Source organism: Psittacula echo (genome assembly GCF_963264785.1).
Source record: "Psittacula echo genome assembly, chromosome: 4".
NCBI lineage: Eukaryota > Metazoa > Chordata > Aves > Psittaciformes > Psittacidae > Psittacula > Psittacula echo.
The window spans coordinates 73,808,305-73,835,249 of record NC_137738.1 but is presented as its reverse complement, the minus strand read 5'-3'; the positions used below and the strand labels follow the sequence as shown (position 1 = coordinate 73,835,249).

At 41.1% G+C, this 26,945-nt stretch overlaps 1 protein-coding gene across 3 annotated transcripts; it reads right to left on the bottom strand.

Moving 5' to 3' along the window:
• Window positions 1–628: 628 nt before the first annotated feature.
• On the bottom strand, window positions 629–26,023 carry HMGN3 (high mobility group nucleosomal binding domain 3; the record flags this gene model as incomplete). Of its 3 annotated transcripts, none has more annotated exons than XM_080615142.1 (6): window positions 629–1,637; window positions 1,754–1,867; window positions 4,187–4,234; window positions 4,867–4,896; window positions 11,430–11,480; window positions 25,885–26,023. In XM_080615142.1, 6 exons carry the CDS (start codon window positions 25,897–25,899, stop codon window positions 1,605–1,607), a joined length of 291 nt encoding a protein of 96 aa, XP_080471268.1. In that variant the 3' UTR covers window positions 629–1,604. The 3 variants fall into 3 exon arrangements, with proteins under 3 accessions (XP_080471268.1, XP_080471267.1, XP_080471269.1); XM_080615141.1 differs by having other exon boundaries at window positions 629–1,235; XM_080615143.1 differs by lacking the exon at window positions 11,430–11,480 and having other exon boundaries at window positions 629–1,235; window positions 25,885–25,899.
• Window positions 26,024–26,945: the final 922 nt, after the last annotated feature.

Genomic DNA, 26,945 nt, shown 5'->3' with positions numbered 1-26,945 from the left:
ACTTGAGCAATACAGATCAATGCTACTGAGGAACATCTTTTCTCTCACCCCTCCCATCCCAGAAGTAACAATAGAAATACCAGGGCCCCTAGAGAAGAGAGAAGGAGAAAAATTATAGTAGGTGCTTAGAATGAGCTGCAGAGTTGAAACATGGACACTGAAAAATCATTAGCTAATCTACCACATAACCACAATCACCTCAAAAATAACTTTCATTGCTCTGTTTCTACTAGGTACCAAAGATATAGCGCTGTTTAACAGCGATTTCAATGTATTAACAACTGTCCTCAGCTGAAGCAGAACAGCAATTGCTATTTGTATTAAATTTGAGGCTGCAGATAGAAAGAAAGGTTTCTACAGAATACAATGCAAATTAAAGAAGAGAGCGTGGGGGAGAAACAAAGCTACTTTTAAGTTACTGTACGTCTCTATCAATCAAGCAATTCATTCTGTATTGATAGCTCATTGCAGACACAATAACCTGATAGAGTATGGCAATTCTACTCACCCTGTGACTGTATCTGAAGAATGTATCTATGAAGAATGTATCTATTAGTCCATTAAGTTGTGAGCCACTGAAAATCCCAGCCTGCTACTCCTGTGTATTTCTCGTATCAGACATCAGCATAAAAGCAAACAGACTGCGTGCAAAACAACTGTTGCTAAATCTTTTACTCTTCCTTGTAACAGCTGAAATACGAGGAAGGCATTCCTCAGATGTAGAGAAAACATTAGGAGGCTGTAGTTTTGCAGGCAAGGAGACCTTTTATTTTAATCCATTAAAAGAACCCAAGATAGTCAGCAGGTGGCCACATCTATCCATGTTTCATTAAAATCACATAAACCCTAAGTACAAAAGCACCACTGATTATTGCTCTAGAAAAACTGCATGAAAAATTCAAATACGCACAGTAAAAACATCACCATATGCACAAGACTTAATTTCTTAAAGCAAGTGTATGGAATGCTGATCCGATTTTACACATACCTTGCAATATTAAGTTGATATTTATATTACTTGGCAACAATGGGAATTTCTAAAAGCACTGTTATGAGAAGGGAAATGTTCATATACAGTTTAATATGTCAACTATCATAGTCCTAAAAAAATTAGCATTTACAAAATACTTGATAAAAATATTTTTTAAAAGTTGTCCAAGAGGTACATAAAATCAACCCAAAATTTTCATGATATTTCATTCATTCTTGTCACCTACAGATTCAGTTTTCTGAGCCTGTGGAGAAGAAAGAAAGAAAGAACCGAATTACTGTAGTGAATTGCCCATCGCACGCCTGAATACCCAAACTACCCTTGCTCTTTCCATTTCTTATTTGCAACATTTCAGTTTCAAACCTATGTCCACCTCACATTTACACAATCACAACAGGTACATTCACACACTTTTCTTGAATTATTGGTCCCACCTTTTCAAAAGCAATACAAGCCTTACCTGTCAGCTTCCATTGTTCATACTGAAAAGCACCACACTACTATCTGTTTCTATGCACTGCACACATGCTGAATGCTCTACCGTACCCTCAACTTTCACTGTTTCAATCTGCCCTTTTACTGACAGTGTGCTGGGTAGGGCACCTCTGGATGTTCAAACACTAACAGTTGAGCGAGAGATGCGAATCTGCAATAACATTATGGGCAATAAAAAGAAACATTATGAACATGCTATCAATGTCTGAAAGGCTGAATCATTAAAAAACACTGATTCAATCAGCAGGAGGTATGTGTGTAAAGTACCTCTTCAGCTTTATTTTCACCATTTTCAGATGGTGTAGTACCTTCCTTTGCAGCTTCTTGCTTTTCATCCTTCTTCCCTTTAGCACCTTTGTTGGCCTTTGTTCCAGGTTCCTTCTGACAGGAGATTAAAAACATGGGCATAGACATTGTATGAGTAGCCAGCACCCTACATCTTTAGTAAAAAAAAAACCTTCATATAAAAAGCGAATCTTGGCAAGCTGCATATGCTGGACTGAAACAGAAAACCAGTCAAAGACTACCTGGAAAATGTATATCCACAAAAGTTATATAGAGACTCTAAAAATTTCTGGAAATTGCTGATCTCTGCTTCTTTATTGGGATACAAAAACTCCTCAGACTATTTTGGTAGAGCTCAGCTCTCTTATAGGGAAGTATATACAATATATCTGTATGAACAAATACAATTACAGTATATTGAAAACTTATTCAGCCAAGCACAAACACCACACTTGGTGTAACAGCACTACATTTTTGATTAGCATGAAATATTAAATTAGATTTAAAAAAATAAGCATTTTTGTTGGCTGTTCTTTTGTTAGTTTGATAACATCTGTGATGTTCACTCTGTGTCAGTGGAAGAACCAACCAACACACTAGGGAGGCAAACACTGATACAATTCCATCTGCAGCAACACAAAGCAGAGAATTTATCAAAAGAGGCTATTTTAACAGCTACAGTTTCATTTGGAAATCTGCTCTTAAACGATTTGTATGTCGAAGTCTGCCTTTTTTTTTAATCCTTGCTCTATGTACATATTTATATTTGTGATCTAACGCTAGTCCAGACATATGTTATGAATTTTAAGTACCACGGGACATAAACGTTATTTAATTGAACATTTTACATTAGTATTTAAAGTAGCTTTGGTAGACACTGTAGAGATCTTCTATGCGATCAGTTGCTCCAAATTCTCCATGCAAAATGGAAATAGTAGCTGTGAACAGGGATATTAAGGCCAGCCTTCTTTCATTAACCACCTCTCCCCAGTGATCCCCATACAGGAGTGGGGCAGTAAGGAGGGAGTGCCAGTAATCCTAGTCCCAGAGCAGCCTGAATGACTCCTTTCACCCTTCAAAGTTACACAGCAGCTATGATGCTTAACTGGGAAGTTTGTTGGTGGCGAGAGTCCTAACTCTTCACCTACAAAACAATAAGCTAACAACTTGACTTAGAAAACCCACAATTTGCAAATTTTTAACAACAAAAATGATCTCAAATCCATACCAGGTCCAGTTGTTTATGAGCAGGTTCAAAATACACACTTACTGTTTTCTGTTTAGGAGGCTGAGATGAATATACTCCTCAAAATTTACTCCTTAAATTCAGTTAGTTTGGAAAAAAAACCCCAACAGATTACTGTATTAAAAAGCTACCAAGAATAATGTTGTAAAGGATTTGAATCACCTGAATTGAGCTCCAAATGCCTTTCATGAAGCTTAGGCTGACTCCTTAACATCGAGCTCACTTCACAACGCATACATGAAGCTACAGAAGTGCCCATATTCCCTTCCTTATTAATACCCCTTTTAAGAGGGAGCAAGATGGACTCAGCAAGACTTTATGAGTAATTTAATTTCATAAACCATAAAGTGCTTGAAGTCACAGAGTTTTGCTTTCACACACAGACTCTGTATCCTGATACTCGCCACACTGAAATACCAATAAAAGGATTTAAAAAAATATAAGTGTGAGGAGTGTTAGATTCAGTTTCCAGCTTTTCTCTTTTTTTTTTCTTGACAAAGCAATTGTTCTTATTTAACATTCCCCTTGGGCACAAACAAATCTACAGTTTCTGAAGTCCATGATCTGTATGCAGAAATACTGAAAAGGTATTTCAGACACTAATAAGATTTTAACTTGACTGTAACTGGCCTAGAAAAAACAAACCATTCAATTTAAATACATTTAATTTCACCTTTAATTATAATTGTGCATTCTCAGCAATGGCCAGGCTTCAAGAACAGATAAGAGTTTCTCACTGTGAAATGAAGTACTGCCCCTCAAGACAAGGAAAGAGGATGGCACTGAATAATCCCAAATCCCACTGTAGAAATTGCTAGGTCTCAGGGACAGCTCACTCATCAAACCTGTACATCCCAGGAAAGGTGTAGGAAAGGTAAAGGTTCTTCTTAAACTACGGAATTCACTACAAACTAACACGGTCTGCATATCAAACAGGCAAGACATTTTGTTTGGGTCAGTAATGAGGCCAGGAAGGGGTGGAACAGAAAGAAAAGAATGATCTAATTTGTTTCTTTTCCGGGGGGGTGGGGGGAGCAGGGAGCTGCGGGGATGGCAGGGGAGCTGATGCCTCACAAAAAGGCTCTGAACTGGACAGTTTGCAGAGCAAAGAAGGAGCACACTTGTTTACTATTGGCTACAATAATGGCATCTAAAAAGAAAGTATTTACCTTGGTGGTTTTCCGTGGTTTGGGTTCAGGTTTTGGCGGAGCAGGTTTCTATAAAACATTTTTAGTTGCACAATATGTTAGACATATTATTAGAAGCCAGCTAACCACCTCCACACCCCAGCCTCCCCCACCACACACCTTCCCTGACTTCCTATTCATTAGTATGCATCTAGAAACAGGCTCAGAAACCTTAATGCACAAATGCACCTCATCCCTGTACACACCCGTTCTCATTAGCTCACCCATCCAGCAAAGCAATTTGGGGTCATTCTAAGAGTAAACATGGAGATAAGCAGTTACTATTAAAACAATAAAATCAGGTATGTTCTAACAGAGAACAGGAACTAAAACCAAATACTAGCAGTGGCATCAAATGGTCCTTCTCCTTCACTGAGAAATAGTTGCTTTTCCACAACTAACATCAGCCTGCAAAACAATAACGAGGTCAACACTGCATGTAACAGTGTTGCGGTGAGGTGGGGAAATACATCTTTTGTCAGAACAAACTGAAACCTGAAAACCTGAAACCAAGAAAGCACAGTTAACTTCAGCTCTAGAGTTCTTTAATATTCCTCAGCGAGCATAAAAAGTGAATCAAGCCAAATACAACAAACCTGTTTGGTCTGAGAAACCGTATGTGCCTAGAAAAGTATATACCAGGAGGTGTTATACATACTTACAGCTGACAATCTTGCTGATCGTCTTGTGGGCTACAGGAAAACGAAAAAAAAGAAGGCAGAAAACATTTTTATAGGCTTACAGCAAACAGTATCCAAAGCAATATAATACCAGTCATTTCATGGTGACAGCATAAAATATGCCCCTACCAAAATACGTCTCTATTGACAAACACAATTCACTTTTTCCTCACCTTGAACAAAATTTTATGGAGAGAAAGTGATGCGAAAATCAGCAGTAAAAGCTGTTCAGGAATTATAACATCTAAATCTCCATATGGTTTAATACCTCCCCACTTTCCAAGTCCCTTGCTGCTCCATGAAAGGGTGACAAATACAGTAAGCTTGACTACCGCATAGGACACTGATCCTTTCTCATAAATACTCAGAATGATATTTCTATAACCTAGCAGATGCTGCTTGTAATAGCGGGCAAAAATGCCATCTAATTAACAACAGAATGAAGTTAACGTCCTTCCCTAGAGGGTATCAGAGTGCTAAAATTTCAAAACATGAAGGTAAGTCCTTCCACTTCCTCAGTTCCCCACACACAGTCTGAGAGTCCCACTGCACATAGACAGATGCAGGACGAGGAGGAGAAATTATTTCTTCTATTTAAACAATTCTCAGAAGGAAAGAAAAAAGATACTCTGATTTCCTCCACCGTTCTTTATCACTTCAACACACTTCCTTATTAAATTTTTTTATGTTCTTTGTCATAAATTTATTACTAAAGTTAAATCTTAGAAATAGTTGTAAGCTCATTAGATTGTTCACGGTATTTCTGTATTCATTAAAACAGATGAACCCATGATCCAGTCACAGAGCATGGTTATCAAGCAGTTAAAATTTGGTCTGCATCAAAAACCTGCCAAAATAAAGGGACAACTCAACCGGGACAAATATCCAATGTAAGACAGCTTAAAGGGTGACTCGAAAGTATCTTCTTAATTACATATTAAGCATTTAAATTGAGCTAAAAAACCACAGCTCCACACATCTTGCAACAGGAAAAAGCTGCTGTTAACATCTGAAGAATGCAGTAATTTGTATTCATTGAAGCCATTTAAGTATTCTTAGTAGAAAGCAGTGGTGAATAGCTCAGATCTGCATTCAATAAAATAGAAGTCTTGTAAAAAACACCTGAAGATATTTTCAGCTATCAAATATTTATGCTGTAAAATAATGCTGAGGCCTGGCATTATTTTACAGCAGGTTAAATAAAGCATTTCACTTGGTCAGGTAATCAAAGAACTCCCAGCTCAAGGTATCTTCTTTTACAAATCTGTTTTCTTAACTGGTTCCAGTGCATTTGGGCACTAGAATATTTTGTTAACATCTATTTGCTTTACAGGATAATACATTGTTTTAGATAAATTTGCATTCTCTCCCACATTCCCAAACTGTTCTTGTTCCATGACTGGTTTCATAGAATGCTTGTAATTGCCATAAGAAAGGCAGCATAAAACTCCAGTTCTTTAAAAATGCGCAACGGCTAAATGATTTTAATTTTGATTCAGAGTGTGTAAGTATTTTGTGTTATCTGAGGAGGGAAGTACAGTCAGGTCAGCAAAGGTCACATTTTGATGTGCTTTTGTCCCCCTCCAAGCAACTGTACTAACCCAGAAACTAGCAGCTCGCCCAACAGTCAGTTTGACACTGGCCCACTAGCAAACATCTATGGAAAGTCTATGAAATGGAGCAGACGCAGAACAACGCTGCACACTTCCCTACTGAGCTAGCTTCTGGCGATCTAAAGCTGTGAACTTTCCAACCTGGGTATTATATCCACATCATGTGTTTATTAGTCCCTGAGGGTCATTTTCTCCATAAATTTGTCTAATAACCTAGTGAACCCATTTATACTTTCAGTTTCCAGAACATCCTGTAGCAGTGAGTTCCATTAATAGGATTATGCACTGTGCGGAAAAGAAAAAGGAAAACTTCCCCCTCTGTTATCTTTCCTTTAAACTTCTCACCTCTTACAAGGTTCCTCTTGTTTTCAGGTTTCATGAGTAATAATTTCCTAACTGCCTTGCTCTTTGTTATTGATGATTTTATCATGCCTCTGTTATATGAAAAGTCAAGACAGTCAAGAATCCTAGAAAATCTAGGTGGTTTGTTTTCTTCGGGCTTTTTTGTTTATTTGTCTGTTTCCATTTTGGTTTCTGGTGGTTTTTTGTTTGCTTTGGTTTGTTTCAGGTTCTCTCCCTTTCCCTCCCCCAACCTGCTCTGCATCCTCTGTCCCACTATACTTAATATCCTTTTAATTCTATCACGACCCTTATAAGGAAGAGTCAGGAGAACATTTACTAATCTCACATCTGGGAACACAACACATTAATCTTGTGATACACTGCTAATTCACACTCTGTCCTCTAGTATTTTTCCCTATATTCTAGTTATCTTTTGTTTAAAAGAACCAATGTTTTCTAGTAACTATTCACTGATTTCACAATCTCTCCCCGATGAACAGCCAATTTGGTGACCATCACTTCCCCTGTGTATTCATTTGCATTTCTCCATAATCAGTTTCTATTGATATTTTATCACCTAGTTATCAGTGATGTAACAGCCTCCTCAATCTCTGGCTTCTGATAAAAAGTTATCAGGGTAGTCAGAAAGAGAGGAGCAAACTACAGATGGAACTTCTGTCCCTCTTCTCCTAGACCACTAATGAACACGTTCAGCAGCACAAGCCCAAACAAAATCCGGCCAATACTCCACTGGTAAGTCTCCTTCATTATAAAAATTAACTACTTCTTCTCCACTCTTTTCTCACACATGTATTTGTTACCAATTCCTAGGAAGATCATCCATTTAATCCATGCTAGTTCAGCTTCCTGAAGAACCTGTTTGGGGAGCTTCATCAAAATGTTCTTTCATGCAAGTAAACTATCAATTGGTATGCTGTCATCCTCAGACCTGTTGACTTCTACAAAGAAATAAACTGCCTGAAGTATGCTTCTCTGCAAAATCTAAGTCAACTCCCTCATTACACATTTGTCCATATACACTTAAAAAAACCCCCAACAACCAACCAAAAAACCCCACAAACAAACAACAAAACAAATGAACCCTCCCCTACTTTTGCAAGTTACAACTCCAGGCTTTATTTTCCAGAATCCCTTATGTAAAGTCCTAGGAGCATTTCATCACCTTCAGTTACTCTGGTCCTGAGGCCAATGCAAGCAGTTTGGCAATTGCTGGGGAATACTGCCTAGTTCTCACTCACGCTCCATTAAAGAACATCCTCCAGACTCCACACCCATGAGAAACGGCTCTACTTTGAGAACCTCCCTAAGAATTCTCCACAGCAGGAGTTTCTTTAGTGTTTTTCAGCTTCACATTCACCGTGCTGTAGGGTTTGCTCCTTTCCACATTATTTTCCATCAACAAAACACCACCTTTCAAAACCAATACATTTCCCTTATTTTGCTGTTAAGTCACTCTGGGTTTTTCTGTTTGGTTGTTTTTCTGCAGGGGGCAGAAGGGTAGTGGGGGCTTTTGAAAAACTATATGCATTTCTGCAAGCCTTTAGCATGGCATACCACAGAGCCTCTCTGCCACCTGAAACCATTAAACTTTGTTGCTTCTCCTTTTAATAGACTGTTTTTTTTAAAATCCCTTTCTTGATAACACATCTGACCACGGCAGAGTTTATCTGGACTTGCATTCTTGCAAGGATGATGAACCTGAATCTATTATGGTCACAATTACAGAATAGTTCTCCAGCAACTGTCTTTTTAACTAGCTCCTTCATACTACATAGGACATTATTTTTTTATTGGTCCTATGATTAGTTCCTCCAGAAAGCAGGCATGTACAGTTCTAACTTTTTTGTCTTTGTAAAGCTATCCTATCCCTTTTACCAAATGTCTGAAAGGTAACCAGAATGTCAATTAACAATGTCCTTGGAGCCTCTCTGATCTCCCTTAACATCCCACTGCCATTTTAATTATTGTGGTCAGATGACATCTGGCACAATTTCTACACTGCATACTTCCCATTTATACATGGCTTGGCAATCCATAAACGATTCTGCTGTAGTTATTAATACAGTTAATCTAGAAAAATATTAAAGACACATAATAGAAAGCCATTCTACCACGAATGCAACTTAGCTCTCAACCCTGTGTAATTTGTGCCTTGGTGTCACAGTGTCCCCACAAATTTCTGAGTTACCCATTTTATCAATGTCGTCATTTAAAGCCAGACATTCTGAATTGCCCAGACTTAGATCTGCAGCTTTTGTATTTTTGTCTCAACTGCCTGTTTTCATAGATGCAAATTAAACATGGCTGTATTTCTCAAAGCTGCTCTTTACCTTTTCAGATGCAAACTTCTATGGCTTCTGTGCTTGCCTCTGCTCTCCACGACAATAGGGAGCTCTGACTTCACCCTATGCACTCTCAAGAACATGCTGGTCTCCCCTCAGACGCTTAGTTTAAAATTATTTAGAAATCTCCTCAGTGCCATCCACAGAGGTCTGGTTTTGTTCAGACTGAAGCCACGCTTTCTGCTTAAATTCTACCTATTCCAAGAGCTCCCAGTTTCTAATCTAATCATAGAATCTCAGAATAGTTAGGGTTGGAAAGAACCTTAAGATCATCTAGTTCCAACCCCCCTGCCATGGGCAGGGACACCCCACACTAAACCATGCCACCCAAGGCCTCATCCAACCTGGCCTTGAACACCACCAAGGATGAAGCATTCACAACTTCCCTGGGCAACCCGCTCCAGTGCCTCACCACCCTCTCAGTAAAGAATTTCTTCCTTATACCCAATCTAAACTTCCCCTGTTTAAGTTTGAACCCGTTACCCCTTGTCCTGTCACTACAGTCCCTGATGAAGAGTCCATCCCCAGCATCCTTGTAGGCCCCCTGCAGATACTGGAAGGCTGCTATGAGGTCTCCACGCAGCCTTCTCTTCTTCAGGCTGAACAGCCCCAACTTTCTCAGCCTGTCTTCATATGGGAGGTGCTCCAGTCCCCTGATCATCCTCGTGGCCCTCCTCTGCACTTGTTCCAACAGTTCCATGTCCTTTTTATGTTGAGGACACCAGAACTGCACACAATTCTCCAAGTGAGGTCTCACGAGAGCAGAGTAGAGGGGCAGGATCACCTCCTTCGACCTGCTGGTCACGCTCCTTTTGATGCAGCCCAGGATACGGTTGGCTTTCTGGGCTGCGAGCGCACACTGAAGCCGGCTCATGTTCATTTTTTCATCGACCAACACCCCCAAGTCCTTCTCTGCAGGGCTGCTCTGAATCTCTTCTCTGCCCAAATCCTACAACTATTTTCCTCACTCACACACTAAGAGCTATAGGTGTATCTACTGAAACTATCTTACTTTATGGTCGGGTTTCCCTCCCTCCCCTAGTAGCAGCTCACCTTGAATGAAGACTAAGAGCTCTGGTACTTCATTCAGCAGGCCCTCTCCAGAAAGCCTGTGTATTTCTGTAAGATTCTTGGTCTTCCTTCCTTACACTAGCAATCACATCTCAAATTTTTAGGAGAATGAAGTTTTACTTTTCTGGCTCTTGAAGTTGGGCAGAAAAAACCATTCATTTAGAGCAAAGGAGATTATATTTTTACTATGATTTAGTCAGCCTTTTCATACTTTATGGAAAAGAAACTGATTTGTCTTCTAGAAAATTCCACAGGAAGATACTGAGATATCAGAATCTATTCCTCTTAGACCTCATTTCTACTATCTGTTTTTTTTTTTCCTGGAGCTTACTGCAAACTGTACTATTGTTTGAAATATTTTGACATTTCCACTGTACCATCTTTCTCTGCCAGACTGAGCAACAACCAAACTCTCAATTCAGAAAGTGTAAAACTTCATTAGACTACTTTTTCCGGTTCAAATATGCTCGAAGATTTAGAAGAAGAGTAATTAATTATTAATCCATTTGAATATTCACCTATTCTTTCCAGGGTCCCGATTTAACTTCATCTGCCACAAAAGATAACAGCCTAAGAAAATGAATTCTCATAATTCCCTACCTGTTTTTTAAATTCCTATTAAGAGCTGTGACAAACTACTAAACTTTACTGTAGGTAAAGGTATCACCAGCTGTCTCCTTCCCTTCTGTGACAGAAGTTACTGTGCCCTTAAAACAAATTCAGACAAAGAAAACACACAAATGTGTCAGCTGCTCCAGTTTAGAGCCTGGTATCTTAATTCAAGACACTCTTCCACCAGTCACTTAAGCTAAGAATAGTTTTGAAGCAGACTGCCTGAGGTGTGCGCATTAACCCTCTTCTGCCAACCTGCTGGAGACAGAGCAACAGCTCCAGGCAGTAACACCTTACACTGTTATCACAGGATCTAGCAGAGTTTGTCTATCAAAGCCCTAAGTGTTTCTTAAATTTATTTTATGCATTAATAACCTGCATGAATCCTCAGTACACCAAAAGCAGTTTATGCCAGATAAGCTACGAATGTGGTTTACTGTCATTATTCCCTCTGAAAACACTAGAACAAGACTGCGGATCTCCACTTAACTACATGCCAAAATGCATTTAAAATAAATAAAATAATAAAATAAAGAATACTTGCCTCTTGTTTAGTTACTTTTGCTGCATCCTTGCCTTCAGCACCCTCTGGAGACTGAAAGAAAATATTAAGTCAGTGGTTTTATTACAGACTTAAAAGCAACCATGCAACAGCAAAACAAGATTATGGTGAAAAGTCTTCTTTCCATACATTTCAGCAACTTGAAGAAGCCTGGCAAATTTACATTAGTATTTAGAAGAAACACTGTACCAAAGCCATTCTAGATTTTCCAAGCAAGAACACAAGGACTGATCATCACCAGGTACATACACATCATATCACAGAGCATTCCCCAGTGGTCCCTCTTGTCAATTAACTAAAGCATCTGCAGGTTCCAGTGGGAGCTCCATCTCAGCAGCTGGCAGCACAAAAGTATGAACTGTAAATCTGAGGTTTGTTCTACAGGGCTTTTGTAATCTCTGAGAAATTTAACATTTCTTCCCAAACATGAACCTAACTAGTAATGAGATATGAGGAACCGAAAAAGCACAGCATTACTGAAATGAGTGATTTTTTTACCTCATTTACTCAATTTGTGCCTCAGGTTCACTCAGCTGAAAGCTTTAATGGTATCTTTCCCTCATCTCATCTGCTCCGTCAGAACAGCAAAAATCAGTAAACCACCAAGACACTGACAGGAAAGCTAGGGACAAACATGTTTCTTCTCAAGAACAAAGTATCAACCCTACTATTTCAATGCTAGCATTTCAGAGGTACTACAGAAATGGTAGTTAAACCACGGGTATGTGTGTGTAAAATCAAGTTCGTGGGGTATTGTTTTTTGGGGTTTGCTTGTTGGGGTTGTTCGGGGTTTTTTTGGTTTTGTACAACTCAAGATATATTACTTCACATTTTGCAAATGACTGGGTTCTCACCTAGGAGCAAACGATTCATGGAAAAACAGCAAGGAGCAGCAGTTAGAGGAGAACTACAGTAACGGCATGTGTTTCAAAAAGGCATTTAGTAGGCAGCAGAGAAGACAATATGCTTGCTGTTTTGTGTTTCAATCAGTACAGGAGCAGGCTAGCTATCTTTCCCCTTGCCTTTCCATTGCAACCCTAACCCAAACCTCCCCCACAGATCTTGATATGGAATGTCTGTTACACAGTTATGGTTTGGAGCAGAGAAAAAAAAAAACCGGCTAGTTTGCAGCAGTTGACCCCTGCCTTCTCCTGGCACTGGGCTCTAACATACTTAGAGAAGGACATCCCCCCCCCCCCAGAGAATAAAACATGGCTTTGTTACTGTGTGCTCTCCTGACAGAAAGGAAGCATGCCACGACAGCAGCTGGTTTAAAAATCATCGAAGTAGCTAGAAAACAGCAGGCAGTTAAGCAGCACTGCGCAGCGTAGAGCAACTCAGAATAGCAACAGCCAGGCATCCAAAATGGAGCCTGGCTGTTCCCTATGCTACTGCAGCCTCACCAGCCACCTACAGGATGGTTTCAGGTTTACATTCCTAAAAGCCTTTCAGCTCGGTTACTGGAGTCGCTACAGCTTGACGCTGCCATGCACGGAGCGTCAAAAGCCGTAGTACGCACAACAAAACCAAGTAGTTCCATGACGGCTGTCAGTAACGAAGTCTTGTTTCCTACAATTTCCCTCTTCAGCTCACGATACAGTACAGGCTGATTCTCCGAATCAGGAGATAGCTTTTCTGTAGCGCATGAATTTATAAGACCTGTTTCACATGAATTTTCTCGAGTCTAATAAACTTGCACTGCACCCTTTCCCTGGGGGGGAACTCGAATGGCGTCTTTCCTGACCTGAGCACCTATTTATAAGGAAGGTCTCTCCAATTTTATAATCTTTTCTTCATAGTGGCCAAGAGGCTCAAGCTTTTCAGGGGTAGGGACAGAAAGATGGCATGATTCATTTCCATTGGAAGCCAGGCTAAAAAACATCACCAGAAACTAAATGAAGCTGAACACTCCACAATCAGGCTGTTTTAACCTGCTTCCCCTTCAGGAGCTTTCAAACAGGGCTAAATCATCGCAAGATGGCACTGCCACATGCCAACAGCCCTGCAGTAATTGCTCAGGTGCAAATTTTCACCCTTCAGTACTGCATAGTCAACATGCAGTAATTTACCCCACTCTCTTTAGAACTAGTAAAAACCAAGTCTCCTGCATGACGGACAGGGCAGCCTGATTTGAGACGCTAATGTAATTGCTTGACAACAGATTTTAAATGTTCATGAGGCTAACCACAGGGGGAAAAAATATATTAAAATACTCTTAATGCAACCACAACCACTGTATACTACTATGATACATTACACAACATACTTCAATTGAGTTAGCTAATTAGTCCAGCATTCCCTCCCAGGTTAGAAAATCCAAGAGCAATTCTGAAGGCCACATAACTTTCTCTGTGGAGGGACATGCACAGTAATAATCTCAGAAGCGTGAATAAGCAGCAAGAGGTTCTGACATGCTCTCATTTCCCTTTCAGATTGGCTTCCTCTTCTCTGCAGCCACTACAAGTCCAGGTGTTTGGAGGCTGTGCTCATACTCCCAGGGCCTTGGCTCCCCACATGCTGGCAGAGCTGTGTGGAAGGCCATGTCATGAATAAGGTAATTGATCCAGCTGAAAAATAGCCTGCTGCTTAAACAAATTTATAAATATATATACAAATTATAAATATATAGTATTCCCCTCTCCAGCAGAACCATTTTACTGCACAGCTGCACAAACAATTGAGCCAGTACAACAGACAAGAATGAAGTGGCACAGGGCAGTTGCAAGCAGCTTGGGACACTTTAAGTCAACAGACACACCAAAAAAATATGTCAGATATGGTTAGAGTATATTTGTTAAAAGAGGAAGAGAAACTTCTTTTCCTGTCTGTGATCCTGCTTAGACATCCCAGTGAATCCCAGCTGATGTGGATCTTCATGCTAGTTTCTGCAGTACTTTTTCCTCTCTCTAGGGACCCGAGAGATTCGTACACGAATGGATTTGTGCCAAGCATAGTTCCCAAAGAACTTGGCATGCCACAAGCAGCAACTGTCTGCACTAGTGTCTGCAAGTCACAGGCCTTTTATGTAGATACCACCAAAACCTTAAAGTCCTTGTCTCTTAACTCTTCCACAGGAATCCTTCCCCCATCTTTTGTCCTGGTGACAAACTACTGAAGAATCTCTGATTTCAAAGCAACCAAACATACTAAGTAACTCATCCCCTTGCCATGTTTTCCTTGGTATAATGCTATAGCTCACCATATTTCACATGACAGCTCACTCACATTTAAACACACCCTGGATACTGTGCCTCACATTGTAAACCAGTCAGGAGCGGGACTACATAAACTGCAAGTTTTGTGCAGCAAAATCAAAGACCAGTGCAAGCACTGAATTGACAAGGTCAAGTCCAACCTCAGTAATTCTTCAGCTATACTCTGTCACATGTGTGTACTACCCTATAGACCCCTTGTGCCTTACCGTATGGATACCTACAAGAGACAAGAGAGATTAAAAAAAAAAAAGGCAAATAAGGACACAGATTATGGTGATTTATTTTTAATTCTCCAATCACAGAGGTACACAGAAGGAAAGCAGCTGACTGGCTAACTCTAAATACGCTTTTCACATTTAAACTAATAGCAAGTTTTAGGTTCAGATGACCACACATTGTGTCATAACTCAATTAGCACTACATGTTAGCAATAAGATTGTAAATTAAGCTGTAGCTAAGCTTTGTAAGATCTGTCAGAGCTGCATAACTTTTATACCACAAGATCAACCTGGAAGGCTGCATGCCAGATTCCCTGTTTATCAGCAATCAACTTTTTTTTTTATTATTTGCTTTTTTCACACCCCTTTTTAAGGACAACCTACAAAAATTGAGAAGACAGAACAAAACAAAGGAACATGAATACAGTATAGAGAACATTAAAAAATAATCAAAGTAATATCAGAATTAAGTTTGTTCATATACACAGTTCCTGCATTTCACCAGCTGTGAAGTATACATAAGAACTAGTGTTTCCCCATATCAGGACAACACTGCACTATCTGCAATGCCAACACCATTACAGAGCTGTTAAATTGAAAACAGAAAACCAGGTAAATGTTTTAAGGAAGCATTTAATAGCATACACAGGCAAATTTCGTTTTTAAATTGTCCTTAAGGCTGGGTTTACCTGGTAGAGATGCACCACGAAAGAAACTAAAAGCTTCAATTTTTCTAATCAAACCCCTGCAATATAAGCAGGATGTAATGTGAGTACCATTACAAAGTAGCGAAAGCACCTCCCTGTTCAAGAGATCCAAAGGTACATTTGAACTTGCAGTGACTGGTTTCTGGATAAATATTTTGTTTGTGCTTAAATGAATGGATTATACTATTATCAAGGAGTACATTAAAAAACATGAAGAATGAGAATACAAGTATGCAAGAAGTAAACAGTCAGTACAGAAGGTTGCTTATAAAATTAAATAGACCACTCATTCTCTGAAGGATCTTATTACCAGCTGAAACACAACACCCTGGCTCTGATGGGGCAGAAATTAGTCTTTTCATACCCACGTTAATTACAAAAAAAAAAAAAAACAACAAAAAAACCCCCAGACAAACAAAAGAACCAATGAAAAATCAGATGCTAATTTCATTCTAACTACCAGTTTATCAAGTTAGAAAGGCAGAAAGCCTTAACTGTCCTAACACTTGAGCATTCTCCTCCCTTCTTTGCAAACTGTTCTGTTACAGCCACATCTCAATACGCTGCCTGCAATGGGATTTGCCAGTAGATACTTTCCTGGCTCACTGTTCTAGCTGATATTTCCATGATGTAATGCTTTGGTCATTCCTCCAACATCTTTCGTCACCAAAATACGATACAAGCTTGCAACAAAACCACAGTGCAAGAAGAGTACACATATCAAAACCTAAGCTTTTTCCAGGTTTACTGCACTATTTTTCTATTTTTTTTTCTCCCCTCATTTCCCTTTGAGAGGACTCTACATTAGACTAAATTTAGTACAGTGAATTGTTTCCCTATGCATGCTAGAACTTCTAATTATTTGTCTTCAGAGCAGTTCTGAATTTTGTGCCAGTTCATAAATGTAATTAAAATGCTGTTTATTTCTGGGTTTAGATTAATAAAGACTACATACTGACTAATTTAACACCAGCCAACTCCTACAACACCCTTCTAACCATTGTTTCCACATTTATCTCCTTCAGCATCTTACTATTAACCTTTGTTTATAGCTAGTTCTTTCATGTGTTTTCAGCGGATAAAACAGTGCTCACTGCCAAGCCAAGAATTTTACAAGTAAAGTTAATTTACCATAATAAATGCTTTAAGAAATCAGGTATTCTTCCTACTACACCCGTTCATTTCTTTTTTCTACCTAGAGCCTGATCCTGGACAGGGAAAAAACTTGTATGCCACCAAATAAAAAAACCCCAAGTAATTCTGCCAAAACCACAAGTGAAGTACATAATAAATCTGGTTAGTGGATGGATTTTTTAAACACCCAACCAAAGTGATACCTGTCTTACTCTCTTCCAAAAAAATCCATTAGAAAAACCCAAACAAAAAATCCTGCTTTTTATTCTTTGAGTATATAATATTTTAATCTTTTTTGTTGAGAACTATTACAATGAAGTATTATACAATATGTCATTTTTAGATTTAAATCCCTCCATCTTACATCTATTAAGAGTAGAATATTTAATTTTCTAATTCTTTCAGGGAGAATGTCAAGATCATAAACCTCTGAAAAGACAAGTGGTACTTAAAATCTTAAATATAAAGAAGACCATTAATATCCCCTGGTATTAATATACAATTAGGGGGAAAAAATATCAGTGAAAAGTCTCCATTCTTGCTAACAGATTCAAGCCAAACAGAATGAAAGGTTGATATGCACTGCATTTTCAAAGAATATATAAGAAAATAAAAACACAAACATCCTGGTTATAAGCAAAATCATTAGGTTTAGGAAATGCATTTTATTATATTCCTTAATTCTTAAGAGGTAGCTTCTGTGAGTAATTACAGACAAGACAGAAACGCAGTCACGCCTGTGGTACTTCTAGATATCCAAAACCAGGGAGAATAAGTGCTTTTCCAGAAGAGGAAATTCCTTCACTGTAGATTGAGGTTTTGCTATTCCCACTGAAAAAAAGGTCAAAGATTGACCAATAGAATTTAAAATGCATTTGTATTTGTTGGGACATTTTGTAAGTCTCACAAATGGTTTGGGTTTTTTTTTCCTTCCAAGTTTGTCTTCCCTGTAGTCAGATTTTTTAATGTGACATCTTCCACCTACAGCAGAGTGAAGAAGTACGAGCAATTTCTAGAGGCTCTGATTAAAAGAAACAAACAAAAAAACCCCAGCATTGTAATTTAAAAGTAGACAGTTCCTTTTTCAGCAAGTGAAATAATCAGCTGTATTTTGAAAAATACAGATCAGCCATGGGAGCAGTGAGCACAGTGCACTTGAAATTGCTCTGTTTCTTCTTACACCAAACGTAAGAATTCAGCTAGGTAGTAAGTAAATTCTTGTCCCACTATTTGCTTAATAATTTTACTGCCACCATAAAATAAAAACGCAGATTCAAAAAATATGATGGATGCAATCCAATCCCTAATAACATCATTTCTTTGACCTTTCAAAGCTGATTAACTCATCTAAGTCAACATACACAAGCAGTTTTTAAAACCTTAAAGATGAGGCTCCAAAATGTGCATCTAAATTGTACCGATCAGATCTGCAAAGCAAAGCCAGCACAAAGCACATCTGAAAAAAAAAAAAAAACCCAGTAACAAAGAAAAATACCTACTTAGAGATTAGGCAACTATTTTCAGTAACAACCAATTCCTGAGAATAGCCACCTCTGACAATGAACATCATATTCTGAATGACTGAAAAAGTGTGTACAATTCCTCCTCTCCTAGAGGACATAACTGTGATAAAACCACAATAATCTAGAAAAGAACCTTTTTGTTGTTTCAACTAACTGGTACTACAGGACATCAGACCTCTGAGACGATGCTGGCAGGCCCACAACTGCGAGGTAGGTACCAAGAGCACAAACTGATACAATGCCTTAGATACACTGACCTTTTACAGCCCAGTAATAATTTCAGCTGTGGTTAACAGCAGTACTGCTCTACTACAACAGCCAGAATAGAGGGCTTCATAGACAACCTAAAAACAGTGTCAAGAGAAAAGAAAAATAAAACGTCTCCAGGAGGGTGCAGGTAGGATAAGGAAGAAATGATGCAGCAGAGATGAAGGATGTTTTCACACTATAAACACAGCACCAACACCTCTCCTCAACTCTGCTTGAGAGGAATCAAACACTGCAGAGACAAAAATGTCATTAGACAGCTGATTGGCAACTACAGAAGCACTGTCTACTACTACTACACTTAGGTAGCATTAGGGCAACAGAGAAAGCTAGGTGGCAAAAGAAAACCCACACAATAGCCCCAACAAAGCCCATGTTGATGAGAACATACACAATTTTTTGTTTTCTGCAGACCAATCCCAACATTCTCAGGGAACACAGCATTTTTTATTTGCAGTTTTCACTGTTCCCAAGTACATGCACTCTTTACTGCAGGAAGACAGGAGCTGTATCTCCAAGTTGCAGGTGTAATTAACTAAAAATTGGTAATTTCCAAAGACACCAAAGGGGAAACAAAACAAAACACAAGCCCAAGGACTCCTCCCTCGCCAAGAGTGCAAGGACTCAATCTTACTGACCACTGAGTTGTTCTGATTATTCTAATTAATTTCTCCCTAAGTTAGGGACAACCAAAGAAGGTCTGGCTAAGGCTGATAAATGCCTGGCTGCTGCTAAGAGTTCTGCCCTTCCTCACCTAATCATTCCTGCCCATAAGCCAGCTTAAGTCTTTGTGCCAAGATATGGGAAACTAGATCATCAGACATAATTGGCCAAAAACTAGCTCAAACACACACAATCTCCCACAGACTAAATCAGAGTAAGAACAGGAATGAGTATCTGGAATTGCTTCTTCTGGCCTGTACTTGAAATATTTGTGTGACTATTGTTCAAAATGTGAGTCTCACACTGCAAATTTTGTCAACAACAGAATTAGTATAAGAGCATCTTAAGTCTGCATGCAGCCAATGGCCCATTCCCAGCCTAGCCCCTTCTAACAGGTTACCACAAACTCATTGTGCCACTGTGCAACATGTCTAAATTGGAACAGTAAAATGATCCAGAATTTAAATAAAGAAAAAAATAATCAAAAGCATGTCCAAACTTGTTAAGTAAACAACCGTTAAGAGGATCATGGCCTAAAATGTAAGTCCAGCAGATGAAAACACCTTTTTGGCTACTAGACCATGGGATAAAACAGTGTGTGTGCTGGTTTTAGCTGGGATAGAGTGCAGTTAAAGAACAGAAAATACATGGTGGCCATTATGATCCTACAAAGTGCTAATTTCCAAGAAGAATTTCTGGTTTACTTACTCTTTATGCAAAATATAATATAGCAATCATGTCAAGCAAAATTCAACTTCATATAGTTTCTCTCAAACAACAATACACCTTGGACCATACCAGGCCTATTCACGGCTATTGCCTGGGTATAAAAGAGCACAGAAAGAGAAGTTTTTCAAGTAACACAGAAGAAAAGCAGCCTTAAACTAGATAGCTTATACCTGCTACATCCCATTTACACACAGGACTTATTTATTTTTTAAACTTAACAATACTGATACTCTAGAATACAAAATATTACCACCTTTGCAGTGTTGAACTATTGTATATAAAAAGATTGCCTGCACCTGGTTAGTTCTGAACTCAGAGGTGATGACTTACAAAGCAATTTGTACTACTGGCTACACCTCATCAGATATCATGCTTTAATGCACCCAAGGACCACTAAGGATGATTTTTAATTGGCAATTCACTGAGGGTTGCCATTAATGAAGTCTAACTGTATTTCAGTGTGGTCTAAGACGAAAATTTATACACACTGTCACGAATTGCTAATGACTGGGTCAGATTTTTTACAGACTCATATAAAACAATCAGAAACATTTTAGATCTATAAATCCTTGGTCAATGAGCTTCTAATCTTCGTAACTCTAAAAAACAGACTTCAGGTTAGAGATAATGATATAGTTTTAGCTATGACTATCTTCAATACAAAACATGGACAAATATTTCTGCATGTAATTTAACAGCCCTGTAAGCATCATTTAATGCAACATGGCATAGCAACATTTCCCAAGCATGATTTTCCTTTGTGCCACTCAACACTGCTACACTATATCACATCCAAGTGTACCATGCACAGATAAAAATTTGTGATCTTCTCTACTTAATTTTTCTATGAAAGATGTAGATCCTTTGAGTCAGTCTGGTCACAACAGATACTTGGTGTAGGCCAACTAAGCAGTTTGCAATTGCTTTAAATACATTAAGGTTTAAAATTCTCAATAGTTACAAATTCAGTACAAGTGGTACAATTTCTAAAATTAGTGACAAAACTTCCTCTTCCCTTGTAGCAGAAGACTCCTGCAATCTTTTAAATTGCTCAGGCACCTCTTCTGTTCGTTGTGCTTGAATGTTAAGCACATGTTTACAAGGCAATCATTTTACCTGTCCCTGCAAAGGATGTTGAAGGTAGAAGCCCATCTGAAGGCTCTGCTGGCAGGTTAGGTAGGAGTCTGTCAAATTCAGGGGTACCTCAGCGATGCAGATGCGAAGAAGGTTATCTTTTGCTGCTGCCTACCCTGTTTTCCAGTAGTAACTAAATGGTCTAGGACTGATCTAACAGGAAAAGTGGAAAAAGATCTACCTTTTCATAGCTCTGACTTCTGCTCTTGGCCTTCATGTTGCACAAGGAGAAAGGAGGAAGCAGTAAGCAGTTAGCATGAAACATGGGGAGTTCAAGCAAAAGTCTAGAAAGAGAAGTGGGACAGAATGGGAGTGGGGAGAGGGCAGCAGCCAACACATCTGGATCTTGTACTGAGCCCCTTTACTCTACTAATCACCTCCAGACCATGAAATAAAATACAGAACCTCTCCAATTTCTGCATCCCACTGCTACCAATGTGTGCAGTTAGTTGTGGTCTAAGCAAAACTGAAGTGTGCCTCCGCCACAAAGAGCTTCCAACCCTAGTAATGAAACAAGTTGTTAAGAAGGTGTGTGCCCCAACAACATCACTGGAACTGCTCTCCTGCCAAGTAGCTTCAAAATTAAGATAACCACTATGTTACATGAGGTATGTTGAACTGACATGGACTGATACACAGCTTAAATATCAAAACATGGAAATGGACATGAAGTGCAGCTGAACAGCACTTCAGTGTACTTCATACTCCTGCACCATGAACACAAACTCACCCACTACTCTTTGCACAAGATCTCCACCTCATTCAACAGACCAAAGAGCAACAGCGAACATTCAGAGCCACAGCAAACAGAACTGTCATCTGTAGGACCCTCAGCTTCATTAGTTAATTGGTATTCGATCACATACAAGTTGCTCCAACAAAATTTTACAGAACTGGTCAGTACTGCAAGTTCCTCTGTTTCTATGTACACACCACAAAGCAAGACAGCAAATCTGGAGAAGTAACAACATCAAATTCACCACTTGAGCGCAGAAGGTGCTTAATAGGGAAATTGGGCACAGAAGTAAATGGCCAAGTTGTTGGAATGGTCCCTTCATCTTGGATTCTCAGCTTAAGATGTCTGTCCAGATTTTTTACCCCTCCCTCAGTGGATGAGGAACAACATTTATCTTCTTCGAGTATTCATAACGCTTCAGAAATGCAACTCAAACATGTAGAAGAATTTCACACACAGAATTGAGTTCAGGTCCAGAAAAAAAGGAAAAGTAGAATTTAACTGCTCTAGGTTTGTAAATATAAGGACTTGTGTTTAACTCCAAGGATTAGAAAACACACTGATTAAATACCTTACTAGTTGTTTTTCCAATCAGGTAAGAGTCCCATGAAGAAAACCTAGCATGTGATCACGTAACTAAATGCACCATGACAAGACCACTCTGGAATAGCGTACCTTCTAATGTCCACTGCAGAAGCAGCAATCCAAACAAAATACTTAAGAGGGTTTGTTTTTCTGTAGTAAATATAACTAGTGTCTCAGACTTTAAAGAAAATGAATTTGCATAACAGAACAGGAACCTGCCACAGATGTTCTCCATTACATTTTCACAGCATCAACTGTATTGCAAAAACTAACATTCCTGACTACAAGGAAGTATCTAATAGCCTACAGAAATGGCTAATTGAACCATATTTTTTATTTGCTCTGAAGCAACAGCAATATTCAAAGATATTAAAAAAACAACAAAACTTCAAAAAGAAAAAGTTACATATAGTCCTCAAATCTGATTCAACTCCAAGTGTTTTCAGAACAATGTGTCAGGTATAGGTCATGTTTCACAATGTCAGATTAAAGGACAAGTTGGGTCATTCTGGAGTGCAACCCCAACCAACTGAGAGGCTCCCCATCCAGTAATGGACAAATCACCATTCAACCTGTTAACATCCCTCAGAGATGGTGCACATTCTATTTAAACGGCTAAGTACCATTCATCTTGATGACGATCACATTAAAGCTGATGCAGACATATGCTTATGCAGACAGGTGTCTGTGACCATACCATGATCCTCCTCACCATCAGGTACCGAATGGTTCTTCATCCTTTTATGGCTGACATCGAGACATTTTTGTTTGGGCTGTTTCAAGGTCAAGGTGTTTTCCAACATGACTCAAGAATTAATTCCAGCAAGCGACAAAACAAAACACCTCAATCCATTTCGTTGCTATCAATACCACAACAAGCATTCTGGTTTATCCCACACTGTCATGCCATTCTTCTTGTGAAAGGCCACATTCACACTACAACATGTTACTACAACAGATAAAAGATGCAGCAATCTGACAGGAGCCCAGAGTTCAATCCCTTTTTGCTTTAGCACAGTACTTAACACCATCTCAACATACATGAAGTTCTTCCTTTTCCCCACAACCCTCAAGCAATAAGCAACAGCATCCCAATACCTTAGGCTGCAGCCCACTAGAGATGGGGAGGCAGCCCTACAGTTTTTTGTTCATAATACTAATAATAAGGCCAGGGACTCAGCAACTGACTTTGGTTACATAAAGATGAAAAAAAAGAAAAATCAGACATGAAAAGAAAATCGAACAGAAAGGACCAGCCAGTTTGGATAACCAAGGCATCCATAAAAACAGGTACAGGTGGATTTGTGCCCCTTTTGCAATATGATCTATTTACCCCCATAACTGTCAAGATTTCTCATTTTGACTTTTGATGTTTATTTCCTTATAAAACTTTCAGTGTTAGAAGGGGTTTTATAAGTTAGAAATTTTAATAGAAGAATTGACTAGGCACTGCATGTGATGGTTTTGTCTCCATGTGGAAGCTGACTGGTGTAATCATTAAGCTACCACTGCATCACTATCTTCTCACCCTGTGGATGTTATTCTGAAGTAAAAATTGACTACTGTAGAATACTTGGGGCAATTTCACTTTTTCTCAAAAAGCAAAGCCATTAATAATACACTTTTCCTGGAACCAGTGCTACCCAAACCCCATACTTTACGTATAATCTTTTTAATTTAAACATTTACCTGTACAGTGCTAAGGAAATTAAAATTGACTGTGCCATTAAAATTGACTTCCATTGCTCTGATCCCATATGCAATGTTTTTATTAACTTTATATAATCTTTCTAGAAAGAAGACTCATTCGTGTGGACATACTACTCAAAGATCCCTTCTCTTGTTAAACATTTCACAACAGATCACAAAAAACCTACAAGAGTGACTTTAATTCTACCCCCTCTTACGCAGGCCAGCCTGAAATGTTATCCATAACATAAGAATGCAGAAGGGCAAAGGAAACAGGATAGGAAGTTTCAGAAGTTGTGGACAGCCTGATGGGCACATGCTGATTTTCAACTTCTTTGTGATGACAGCAGAAACACTACCTGAGGCCTACATGAGAGTGCAATGACAGAAGAGCAAGAGGAAAAGCATTCCATAACTCCAAGCCCAATTGTCCCAGTAAACACAGTCAGCTCCACAGTTGTATCCATTTTCAGGACTGGAATCACGTTCTTAACTATGAATTAAATAATTCAGTAGCGTACTCGACAATTTGACACTTTGACACCTCTCACAAAGAATAAGGAAAGGACAACAGCTGAACACGGAGCTACCTGGAAGCCATCGTAACTTTATTAAAGCGCTGAAACAGGGTGTATTAGGAGCTCACAGGTGACATTTGGGAAATCCCCCAAAACACAAATTGCTTTGCTTTGGTTGACCCAGTTACAATTAAATGACCGCAGCTACGATTTTTTGGCACTGCGTGTATCCAGTGCCAAGCCCCTCGCTGTCCTCACCCGGTGCCTGCAGAAGGCAAGGCGGCGAATTCCTGACGAGGACCACCTCCAGGGGGGCCTCCCGCGGGTGCCCACCCGGGGGCCGGGCGCTCGCCCCTCCGCCGCTCGCCGGTAAGGGGGCCAGCTGCCGCCTCGCGCCCTCAGCCTGCCTTCTGCCAGCACCGCAACCGCTGCCCGCGACACCGCGCAGCGAAGAGAGGGGCAGGAAAGCCACCAAAACCGATCACAGCCAGCCCGGCTGCCGAAGGGCCGCCGCCTAAGTTTCTCCTCTCCCTTCGGTCTCACAACCGGCCCCCGCCGGCAGCTCCCTCCCGAGGCGGCTGCCCGCCCTGAGATGCCCACAGAGCGGAAAACGAACGGCGACAGGGGGACACCGGCCATGGCCCCTCACCCTCGTCGTTGGGCTCCCGGCCCGGCGGGGAGGCGGCCGGGGCCGCGCGCGCCCCCTCAGGAGGCGCCTCCCCGCCCCCGGGGGCCCTGCCCGGTTGGGCGCCGGAGTTGGTACATACGGGTCTGCCGCGGGAGGCGAGAAGAAGGGTGTAGTTTGTTTTAAACATGGCTTGCCTCTCCCCTCCTCCCTTTTACCCTCGGAGCCATCACTCGGGCACGGCGAAAGGTGGCAGCAGCGGAATCCAGCCGCCCCGGGTTGGGGGCTGCCTCCTCCCTGCCGCTCCCCCCGCCCCCCCCGCCGCGGAGTTTGCAAGCAGGAAACTCCTCCCGCCGGGGGCCAGGGGCGAAGCCGCAGCTGCTGCAGCGCTTCTCCCTGGTGGCGGAGGGAGAGGAGGGGGCCTGGAGTTGTGACCGCGTCTTCACCCCCCGGGGACGGGGGCGATGCCGCCCAGCGCAGCACAGGAAAAGTAAACAGGGGGCGGCAGTGCGGGGAGGGGTGGAGGGGGCTTGCAACAGGCAGCAAAATACCCAGGCGAGGGAGCAATCCGCGAGCTACGGCACGGCGGCGGGAGAGCAGCGGGCGTCCCCGGCCCCCAGCGCGCCGCTCACCCACCGGCCCTGCCCGGGGGAGACGCGGAGGCAGGACCCATCACACGCCCGGGGCGCCTTACCTTTCTCTTCGGCATAATGTCCCTGCTCCGGGCCGCGAAAGTAAAGCGACGAAAGAAGCTCCGGCAGAAGCGTGGATCCGCCCGGTGGCAGTGGCGGCAGCGGCGGCGGCACCGGCGTCGCTAGTGCCCGCAGCTGTGCCCGCGCCCGGTGCCCGCCGCGCCGCCCTGCCGCCCCCGGCGCCCCGGCAGCCCCCACCGCCAGCGCCCGCCTCGCCGACGGGGCGGGCAGAGCCGGGCAGCCCCGGCTCCTGATTGGCTCCCCAGCTGCATCGCGCCCCCCTCTCCGGCGGGAGCGGGCTAATCAGGGGCAGCCCGCGCGGGTCAGAGGCCGGGCGCGCGCGGGGATGGTTGGGGCCGGTCCTTGGCTCTGGAGGGAGAGGGAAGCAGGGGCAGGGCTGGTGGCCGGGAGCGCTCAGAGGGGGCCGGGCTCCTTCGAGAACGGGTGGCGAGGCCAACCGGAGAGGTCTGGGCGCATGAGACTAGTTGCGTGCGGAGAGCGGCATCTGCTTGAAAAGGCTACAGTGCTCGTTGTACAGGTGAACGATTTCAACCTCTTTAAGTTTCCCTTCATTTTCTCCTCCTCGGCTGAAATCTGTATTCTTTCCCCATCGTGGGCGTTCTCCCTTCTTGAACCTGGGGGGCTTATTTTGCTGTACAAATCCAATCACCCTTTAGTCCTTGAAATGTAAGGATGCTGGGGTTTATTCCAAGTCTCCTCTTTACACACCTTGCTAAATCACTAGCAAGGCAAAACAGTGGTGCTGAGAGAAACACTCCATTGCAAGGTGGTGTAATCAGTTCCTCAAGTGAAGTTCAAATGCCAGCAAATCCCCCTTTTTTCTTTTTTTTTTTTTTTTGTGTGTTATTTACTTATTAAGATTTTTCAAGTGATTGACTTGTTATCAGCTTGAAACCAAATGATTCCTCTTGAGCACCTGCAGAAGCAGCAGTACTGAAAACAGAGGTTTGCCAAGGGGTTGGCCTTTTAGCCAAGAGCTAAGTGGGTAGGATGCACACAAGTATTTGGCAGCCTTAGGCCTGATTTTCATCTTTACCTGAGG